Genomic DNA, 10,501 nt, shown 5'->3' with positions numbered 1-10,501 from the left:
GCTCCCCTCCTCCACACCTGCTGGAGGGTCTGGAAGGAGTCACAGATGTGGCCTGCGGGGGCAGGGTGAAAGGCAGAGGGGCTTTCCTGCGGTTGAGGAATAACCAGCCAAGGACCACTGGGCCCAGCACGAAGCAAAACAGGCACAGTGTGTAAGGACCTTGTGACACTGCCTGTGAGCGCCCCAGGGGCATGGGAACCAGCAACAGCACGTTTCTCACCCCTCATCACCTACCCCCAGAGGGTCAACTCAGGGGAGATGGGCCCTGCTCCCCAGCAGTGGAGCATGTGGTCCCGACACTGGAGCTCCACGGCAGATCTAAAAGCACAGCACTGAGCAGCGGTGCCCTGCAGGACAGGGTTGGCAGGGGCCCGACGACCTGACCCGGGCCAGCGCAGCAGGGTCACCGTTACCCTGGGGGTCCGTCTACACGGCAGCACCTGAGAGCTGTGAATCCACATGGTGAAAGGGATGATTTCCAGATGCCATCTCATGCTTAGCCTAGACCGCCTATTTCTATTCTTTCGTGATCTCCAAAGAGTATACTGACCTCACTTGAAATGTACTGTCCGATGTTGTCATCCTAACTTCTCTCTGGGACTTGGGGACGAATGGCCTCACCAAGCCCGTTGAAAGTCTTGTGTACAGCCAAGCCGTGACCATTCTTAAGGGACGTGAGTGGTTGTGCGAAAGCCTAGTCTGTGTCTTCACAGTGCTCTCGAATGTGTGTGTGTGTGAATAAACGTGTGATGTGTATTTGTACATATTGCTACAGCGATATGTAAAAGGCCAACATAACGGGTGGGCAGGCTCAGTGAGAGGAAATGAAACAATCTTTTTCGTGGCTATTATAGCAAAATGTGTATAAAGAAATGTTTTTCTTCCCCTACTTTGTTTCTACTTTCTGCACGCGTCCCTAGGCTGAGTGGGGAAGAATAGGAAAGACAAACTGTCACTAAGAGCTCACCTCACTGTCTAATGCTTCAAGTCTAAGTGTAAAAGAATGATTTACCCTCTTGTCATTTTGTAAGAATCCCCTACCTAAAAATATTAAAGGGTAGTTCTTACAATTAGAGTGCCTTAGAATCAGCAGTGGACAGTAAAGAAGCTACTTCCTGGGCTCCAATCCCCAGAGATTTAGTTGGTGTGGGGCCCCAGAACCTGCATTTTTCACAGAAGCACAACCACATGTTTCTGATGCGGGTGGGCTGCAGAGCACAGTTTAAAACGTCCTTTGCGATAAGACTGATTCAAACCTATAAATAAGCTTGCTTGCCTTAATTAAGAAACTGTAATTGAAAAGTGGATGTCACCACAAATTGACATAAAGATCTCAAAGCGTTCCCTGGGAAAAGTCCTTAGTTATGTTCTTTTGCAGCCCAGGATTAACATCAAGCACTTGCTCCACAATTATTTCCTGGTAACAGTTGAAACATTAAAATAGACAACAACATGAAGAAAAAACTCAAGGACTTCCCTGGCTGTCCAGTGTTTAAACTCTGAGCACCCCCTGCAGGCAGCACAGGCTCAACCCCTGGCAGGGGAATTAAGATCCCACAGGCCCCTCCCGCACGGCCAAAAATAAATAAATAAAATAAAGATAAAAAATGAAATAAAAAACAAAAAAACTCAGCCATTGTCACCACCACCACCAATTTACAAAAACATCCAGCAAAGGACTCGTGCCTGAGGTAGACACATGCCCCGTTTTCGTAATAGTTGAAGTAACCTCAGCTTCTGCTTTTACACTAAACATATTGTATATAAGTGCCTTTGGCTGTCACTACAGAGGAACTCACTGGCAGAATCAGAAGAATGGATGACAAGTCAGCCAAACTATGATGTATTACTTAAAGTAGGAACATTTGAGGACCTCTTGCTCTGAGCTTATCAAGCATCCCCTCATCCCCGTGCCACCAGGGCTGGAAGGCATTGATGATACAATCATTAATCCCTGGAGAACTCAAATAATGCTGTTGAGAACTTCATTTTATGCACACAGCATTCATGAAAACAACAGCACACGTATTGTCTAAATCTCAGACCTGGTCAGGACTGAAACCACGGACAAGCCCCTGTGTCCTTGTCTTTGGAAGCAAAATGCTGGCTCAAGAGTTAATGACTGGGAAGTGTGAAGATGTAGAAACAAAGAAGAGCTGTTGAGCTGGGGAACTGGTAACAATTTAGATAATAACTCTGCCACATCACAGAATCACCAAACTCCCAGTTTCCTGAAAGATATAGATAAAGGCTTGGCACACATCCCTAAGTTGTTTCTATAGGACGCAGACGGCCACCAGATGAAAACTGCTGACCACAAGCACATAGAGCCTAGACAGGCTGACACCAGAAGGGGGATGATGCTGGAAACTTCCCCTTGATGCCAACCAATCCCAGAAATGTCCACCAGCTGACCACGCCCTGCTCCTCCAACACTAGAAGACTCCTCGCTACCCCCTCCAGGGTGGGTCACATGGTCTTGAGGACATTAGCCCGCTGTAGCCCCCTCTGCCTGGCAAAGCAGTAGAAGCTACTCTTCTGCTCCACCCAAAACTCTGTCTCCACCTTTCTATTCGGCACCTGAGAACAGAGGCCAAGTTTTGGCAACAGGATCCAGTCACAAATTACCTTGGGGGAAAATTCCTAAAAGCCATTCTTGTGTTTCACCCTTTGAACAGTAGTTCTTCGCCTTAGTGTAAAAAAAACAAAACCAAAACCAAAAAAAGTTGCAAAAAATGTATCTTTGGAAAGGACGATTCTACACTATTTAACTTTCCATAAATTACATTCTTTCCCTCTACATGATAGAATCCATTTACAAAGCAAATGAAATCAACCTGTGTCACCACCAATGTCTTCCAGTTTGCTGTAATTCAAATGAGAACCATGCTGGGTACACCTGTGCGGGAAATAGGGTGCGCGTCCTTTAGGGGAAAAGGGAAAGGAAGAAAGATACCTAATGTAAGGCTGCAAACAGGTACCAATATCTCTTGACCGGTCCACCTGAGGTAGACACACACCCTGCAGACTTACACAGGGTTCATTATGTCCCCAACTTACTCCTGCTAAAGTGAATGCGCTAGACACTTACAGAATTGGCATTCTATGTGTGCTGTAAAGAGTGACCAGACGTTTAGTGGCTTCAAAGAACACCTATGTATTATATTACAGTTCTGTTGGTTAGGAGTCCAACAAAGGTCTCACTGGGATAAAATCAAAAGGTCGACAGGGCTGCCTTACCTTCTGCAGGTTCTAGGGGATAATGCGTTTCCCCGTCATTTCTACAAAGGTTTTAGAGGCCCCCCACATTCCTTGGCTTGTGCCCTCTTTACCCATCTTCAAAACCAGCAGCAGCAAGTAGAATCCTCTCACTTTGCATCATCCTGACCTTTTCTGCTTCCCAGCTTTCAGGAAGGCCGTGTGTAATTACAGGGGGCCCACCTGAGTGGTCGAATATAATTTCCTCACCTCAAGGGCTTTAGCCCAATCACACTGGCAAAGTTTCTTTTTCTGTGTAATGCAATACCTGCACAGGTTTGGGGAATTACAACAGGGACAACCTAGAGGGGGCGTTACTCCACTGTTGGCAACACTGTTAACTAAGGTGCCAACTAATATTGGAACTGAGGGAAAAAAACCCCAAAACTTGTCTCCTTTCAACAAAGTTTAGTAAAATGAAGACAGGATATGAAGGTGCCACGTAGCACAGCAAAGCAAGACCAAGTCACATCAGCACCTAGACGTGTTCCATCGATGAGCTTGCTAATGCACAGGAGCTGGTCGGTTTAGATTCAGCTTCTTTTCCCAGATGTTGCTTCCCCCTCCCCCCTCCCCCCAGGCTGACTATCTGGGAGAAATCTCATCCTTGACGAAGAGCCTGTGGTGGAGGAAGTGACGGTGGAGTCGGTGCACCTGGGACCCCACTAACTTTGGACCAGGAACCTGCAGCTGCTCTGCATGGAACAACAGATGGGCGGGTTCCCTCACACCTACCCTCGCCTGAACAAAGGGAGCGCCGTGCACCTTCGCCAGGCCGCCAGGAGGGGGCGACGTGGTCCTTCCCCTGGAACTTGCCTTGTGAAGAAGGCAGGCACCGAGTAGTTAACTTCTCTGGGATCTTGTGGACCAGATGCTGGCCTTCTGTGTAGAGAGCTCCCTGACTTTTGCTCACACATCCCCGGGTGGGCCTAAGGCCCGTGCTGCCTGGGCGGGCTGTGGAGGCTGAGCTCCTCAGGCGGAGGCCATCTTGCCCTGTCTCCTCCAAACCAGGTTCTGACCAGAGAGAAATGTGTCCCTGCTTCTCAGGCTGGTGGAAGACACTCCCTCATGGTCCTCTCAGACGGGGGCAGCCCCTTCCTTGGCTGGCCTGCTTCGTCGCGTGGGGGAGGCATGGGGAGGATGGGAGCAGGAGGAGCAGGGACGAGGCGGAGGCGTGGGAAGAAAACAAGCCTGGGGAGATGCTAGGGGAGGAGGGGGCCGAGGAGCGGAAACTGGAGGCAGAGGAAGAGCGTGAATGCCAAGGAGGCGCTAGTCTCTGGTCCCAGAATGGCAGCTGCCCTCTCGTGAACTTCGCCTGACCTCATGCTGGACACACACCCCCCCCACCTCCCTCTCATCCTCCTTTATTCCCACAAGAGCAGCCTCTCATCACTCCCCGCACCCAGCCCTCTTACACGCCCTGATTTGGGGGATACTTTCCTTTGTCCCTCGGTTTCCCCAGAGCTGGGCACAGATTCCTCACCAGCAGCCAAACCCTTGCCTGTGGTTCTGTAGAGTCCGAAGCACAGAAATCTCCCAGGAGAAGAGCAAATGCAGGCCACGTGGGGTCATGGGGTCACTCTGCAGACTCCCAATCCAGTTGTCCAAGTCATGCTATGTTGATATTTGGGAAGATGTCAGACTTGTTTAAAAACAACAACAACACAACTCTAAGAAGATCCTTGGTGCAGGTCATTGTTACATGGAGTAAATTACACTCTGAAATCCTAAACCGGGTGCTCAATCCTCATTCTAAAGTCACAGACCAGCCTGAAGAAGGGCAGAGCAGGCTGTGAGTACTAATTACAGGAAATGAACAAAACTGGGGCAGATCCCACAAAGGCCCAGGTAGGAGAAGCAGCTTAGGCCAATGGCTAAGTAACCATCTGTATTAGTCAGCCTGGGCTGCCATAAGAAATTACCCTAGACCGGGTGGCTTAACCAGAACTCTGTTTGCACACATTCTGGGAGCTGGAAGTCCAAAATCAAGACTGATGTTCCTGCCAATGCAGCTTCTGGTGCGAGCTCTCTACCTGGCTTGCAGACAGCGGATGCCTCCCTGGGTCCTCACATGGCCTTTTCTCCTTGCTTGAGCTGGGGTAGGGCAGGAGCCCAAGCTCTCTGGTATCTCCTCCTGTAAGAACACTAATCCTACCTGATCAGGGCCCCAAGCCCATGGATGCATTTAATCTAAGTGACTTCCTTAAAGGCTCCTTCTCCAAATACAGTCCCACAGGGATTAGGGTTCCAGATATGAATTTGGGGGTGGGGGTGGGGGGGGGACACATACATTCAGGTGCTAACACCCTCCACAGCCTCCTCCTCCCATGAAGGCGCTTGCAGCCCTCAGCTCTGGTCCCTGGGAACTTTCCAGGCACTGGGTCCCTTCGATTCCTCTCCTCACAGACTTCCTCCTTCTCTCTCTCTGACTCAGAGGCCTCCACATGAGGCACAGCTGTTGCCTGGCTGACACTCAAAGGCAGTGGACTGACTTGTGTTCACCTGGATGACTTTCAGAAGACAGGGGCCACCACTGACTGATACGCTTGCAGAAATGTGTTCACCGAGGAGACGGGCTGTGGTGGCAGAATAATGCTTCCCCAACGATGTCCACATCCTGATCCCTAGAGTGTGTGAACATGCTACCTGACATGGCGAAAGAGACTTTGCAGGTGTGATTACATTCAGGCCCTTGAGATGGGGAGGTTGTCCTGGAGGGCCCCATGGAATCCCAAGGGTCCATGTAAGTGAAAGAGGGAGGAAGGAGAGTTGGGGTCAGAATAATGCGTTCTGAGAATGACTTGATCAGCCGTGACTGGCTCTGAAGACGGAAGGGGGCTATGAGAGTAGAATGTGGGCACCTTCCAGAGGCTGGAAAAGGCAAAGAAAGAGATCCTCCCCTAGAGCCTCCAGAAAGGACCTCAACCCCACTGTCACATTGATTTTAGCCCAGTGAGATGCATCTTGGAATTCTGATCTCCAGAACCATAAGATAATAAATGTGCGTGGTTTTAATTCACTAAGTGTGTGGTAATGTGTTACAGTAGCAACAGGAAACTCCTACAGTGGACATCGGTGGCCATTTGTTACCATGGCTGTAGACCAATTACTCTAGCCCCAGAAACGTGAACTTTCAAGCTTGTCAATTCTCAGTGGAGATAATGTAAATAATACTGGATGGTGTACCAAACCATCCCCTTATAAGAGGCTGAAACCCTCACCCTGGGCTCAGGGATAAACGTCTAGTACGCTCTGAGGCTGGGTGGTACACGCGTGCATATTTGAGACAGGGTTGCATGGCCTTGGGCACTGGATTTACAATGTTCCCCACGGGGCTAGCTGCAGGGGGTTTTATCTGAACCCCCTGCCTGTGTATGAGGACCTTCCCACATTCCACAACTTTTAAGGATCACATACTGGCTTTCACAGTTTTCCTAGGGGCTAAGATGTGGGTCTATTACCAAGAGCTGGCCAATCCCCATGAGTAACAATGACCCCAGCATTTGACAGGAGTTGAGAGGCACAAGGAGTAGGCCCTGGGGAAATTCTTCCTGTCCCGTGCAACAGAAAACTCTCCCCACCTCCAGATCCTTAGTTTAACACCGACCAGGTGCAGCAGAAGTCGCAGAGCCATGGGCGGTGTCTAGTGTCCAGGGCCAGTAGTGTCACCTGTGCAGAGCCACAGGGGTTGTCACTCAGCAGGGGGGACCCGTGCCCTTCCCGTTTGGTCTGTGTGCTCCCTTCCATTGGCCTTGCTTATTCCTCCCTGTTTGTAGAGCCTGGTTCTCCAGTTGGCTGGAGAGTCTCTGAGCTAGCACTATCCCTTGAAGAAAGTATATTTCAGAGGAAAGGAGCCAGAGTCTATTTCTGATGGCTGCAGAGAGAGAAAGGAGGGGAAAGGGAGAAAGCAGGGAGGAGGAAAGGAAGCTTCTTCCTGGAAGTTGGCTGGGTGCTGAGTTCCTCTGCGTCTAGGATTCTCCGCAAGAGTCACTTTCCCCCTTAAGCCAGAGGCACCCTCAAGGATCCAGTCACTCCACTCCTTGCTCTCTGGTCTGAAAACACAAGCTGGCTTCCTTCTCCAGCCTCCGCGGCCCCAGCCCCCACCCCCACCCCCAGGTCGAACCAGTCTTACCCAGAAAGAGAAAACAAATCAACAAACAAACCAACCGCACTCTCCAAGCAAACACGTCATCTTTCTAACCCCTTCTTTTGGTCATCCGCTTCTTTTTCAGAATCTTCATTTCTCGTATTCTGTTCGGTGAGGAAAGCAAAAGCACGGTCCCTGGGGCACCATGAGAACCAAGCAGGAAGGACGTGCACAGACAATACACCGAGCAGCACTGTGAGAGGCAACCCTGAATCTGTGTGTCTATGCACAGGACACAGACATGTGCTTTCATTGTGTTCCTATAAATACATACCTGTAGTCCTTACCTTACGACTTCTTTACTACTAACAAACATTTTGGGTCAAGTCACACACGATCCCGTAATTCCCCTCCTCGGTGTGTAACGCAAGACAGAAGGGACGAATGCCAGGAGGCTGGCAGAACCCGCCAGTATTTCAGATGAAAGCTTAGAGGTCCGTTACCTACGTGGGCGGAAATCACGACGTCACGTCCCCTTTCGGCAGCTGATGCGCCCATTGGTCGTCTGGGCAGGGGTGAGGGGAGATGAGGGCCCAGGGACCCGGCGTGGGTGGGAGGAGAGGAGCCGCCTTAGAGGTCAGGGATGGGGCTTGGCTTATGTAAATCTTGCAGTGCAGGGGTGCCATTCCCGGCCAGCCACTCCCCGGGCTGTGGAAGTTTTCCGGAGATGTAGCTAGGATTTTCTTAGGAGAGTTGTTTGGAGGGGTGTGGAAGAGGAGGGGGTGCGGGGGGTGGTGGAGGGGCTGGGGTGGGGGTTGTGGCAAAGTGAGCGTGTGTGTACAGCGGAAGAGCCTAAGGCTGTGCGGGGACGGGGAGCGAAACGTTCATACTTACCTGGCAGGGGAGATACCATGATCACGAAGGTTTCCCCAGGGCTGAGGCTCAACCCATTGCACTGGGGGTGTGCTGACCTCTGCGATTTCCCCAAATGCGGGAAACTCGACTGCGAAATTTGTGGTAGTGGGGGACTGAAATTTGTGGTAGTGGGGGACTGTGTTCACGCTCTCCCATGACAATGAGTCCTTAAGTGGCAGATCTATCCAATACACCTGGAGGAGAGAACGTAATAAGCGACTTGCGCAAGAACTGTAACCGTCCTGCTTCACCCAGATTTTCTGTGCGTGTTGGTGGTTTTTTTTTTTTTTTTTTTTTTTTGCCTTTTTTTTTCGTGGTCAACCCCGGCGCATTGGGCAAGAGTGGCAGGTAACCCCGAAACTCTCCGAAGAAAACCGCGAGGTCTCCATCATGGCCTACGCCTAACCAGGTTCTTTCTTGCCGGGCACAAATCACAGGCTTTTGCTGCCACTGCAGATATGAGTTTCTCTGCGCATTCAAGCTTCAAGGGGGTTTTCCTACTTCAGGATTTCATTCTGACTGTGGAGCTCTGCAAAAATCTTGCACAATCTTCACCGGTGTTTCCAACTTGGACTTCAAAGTAGGGGTGGCCCACCATGCACACTCATAACGACCTCGGTTTATCCTCCTGCTAACAACAGAAAACATCAACCCCAACAGATAGACTGCAAGGAAGAAAACAAAACAAAACAGACAGACAAAACCTCTCAATTCATGAGGGCGTGGGGTGGAGTACTCAGGAATGTCTTGCCTCAGGAGGGCAACTAGTTAGCCCTACGCTGAGTGCTGCTCAGAACCACTTAGCGAATCATCAAAGCACGACCTGAAAGGATCAAACTGTTTGCAAGTAACTTGAATGCATCCCTGAAGAAAGCCCAACGTTTACAGGAACACACAACTCTCCATCATCCAACAAGGCAACATTCACACTATCTGGCATTCCATCAGAGATTCGGAGGTATCCAAACAGGCAGGGCAAATGACCCATAATGCAGAGACACATCGATCATGTGCAAACAACCCAGAGCTGTCACCAGAGAAGGACATTAAAACATTTATTCCAACTGTATTCCGTAACTTCAAACAGTTCAGTAGACACATGGGAAACATAAAAAAGACCCAAGTGAACTTTAAGAGATACAAAAAGAAAAAAGAAAAAAAAAAAGATGAAAACTACAACGTACTGCAAGGGATTAACAGCGAGCAATTAGAAAATGCAGAAAACAAAAGTTTTTTAGATCATTTTTTTATCAAGAGAGACTATTCCGTAGCCCAGATATTCATAGTTCACAGTTTCACAGTTCAGGAACACAGGTAAGTGCCAAACTTCCATGGAACTCAACCCAAAGAAATTATATGGCACTTAGAATGCTCCTTCAGGAACAGTCTGCCTTTATATTCCAAAATCACTTTGCACTCTGAAAGATACCAGCCTTCCTCATCTCCTCAAAATCTTTCATGGAATCATAATTTCTGTAGAAATCTGCATATGCCTTCTTTCTTGGTTCAGCCACAGCAAACTTACACAAAGTTGCAACTCCCAGGGAGACAATGAATGCTCCAACCATATGAAATCGCAGACGCGTGGCCAGAAGGCCACGCATCTGAGGTTTCATCAAAGAACTGGAAGCCATGGTAGTTTTTCTCCTTGACAGCTCAACGACGACGTCCTTCCAGACAGATAGAGAAATGGACCAGAAGAAACAAATTTTTTTTTTGAAGGTGGCAAAACAACAGTAATTGTTGACTTAAGTACAGAGGAAGGAGCAAACCCTTCTAATGAGTTCATTAGGTGCACAGGCAGCTTCCTAAAAGGTTCCTGGCAGCACCCACTTATCCAGCACGGAGCACAGCTCTGAGATGCCACCAAGGAAGGGGCTCGCCCACCAGGGAGTTCTTGTATTAAATACCCAGGTCGAAATAATGTGGGCCCCGTTTGCAAGGAGTTGAACTTTGTCTTGGGTTGGCAGTAATGTAGGAGGTCCATCCAGCTCCTCAGAGGGGAATGCAAAGATTTTCTGTGATTCTCTTTTCCTAGTCATCCAGTCAAGGCCTGGTCTGTGGCTCGGTGTGGTGGGGTGCCAGCCCAGTGAGTGCTGGCAGTGGTGACGTCATGAAGCGTTACCCACGAACGGGTGTGGGTCCTCTGAAGTCCAGGATTTGAGGAATGGCCTGAGGACAGATTATGCTATTTTTAGTCGTCATGTTGAGCCCACTGTAAAACAGCCACTGTGAGGAGAA

The 10,501-nt window shown here is 49.5% G+C and overlaps 1 protein-coding gene and 1 pseudogene across 1 annotated transcript; one reads left to right on the top strand and one right to left on the bottom strand.

Annotated features, from left to right (window-relative positions):
• Positions 1 to 8,231: 8,231 nt before the first annotated feature.
• On the top strand, positions 8,232 to 8,413 carry LOC130841931 (U1 spliceosomal RNA; annotated as a pseudogene).
• A 1,240-nt stretch (positions 8,414 to 9,653) lies between these two features.
• Positions 9,654 to 9,894, bottom strand: LOC130837585 (cytochrome c oxidase subunit 6C-like). The gene has a single exon (XM_057710547.1). The coding sequence runs from the start codon at positions 9,892 to 9,894 to the stop codon at positions 9,667 to 9,669; it is 228 nt and encodes a 75-aa protein (XP_057566530.1). The 3' UTR covers positions 9,654 to 9,666.
• Between the last annotated feature and the right edge of the window lie 607 nt (positions 9,895 to 10,501).

The sequence above is a fragment of the Hippopotamus amphibius genome, chromosome 1, assembly GCF_030028045.1.
Source record: "Hippopotamus amphibius kiboko isolate mHipAmp2 chromosome 1, mHipAmp2.hap2, whole genome shotgun sequence".
Lineage (NCBI taxonomy): Eukaryota > Metazoa > Chordata > Mammalia > Artiodactyla > Hippopotamidae > Hippopotamus > Hippopotamus amphibius.
The sequence above is the reverse complement of the archived record's forward strand: the minus strand, read 5'-3'. Positions and strand labels throughout refer to the sequence as shown.

Excerpts from the sequence above, each read along its gene's own strand:
- LOC130837585 (XM_057710547.1), bottom strand. The coding sequence starts at position 9,894 with ATGGCTTCCAGTTCTTTGATGAAACCTCAGATGCGTGGCCTTCTGGCC.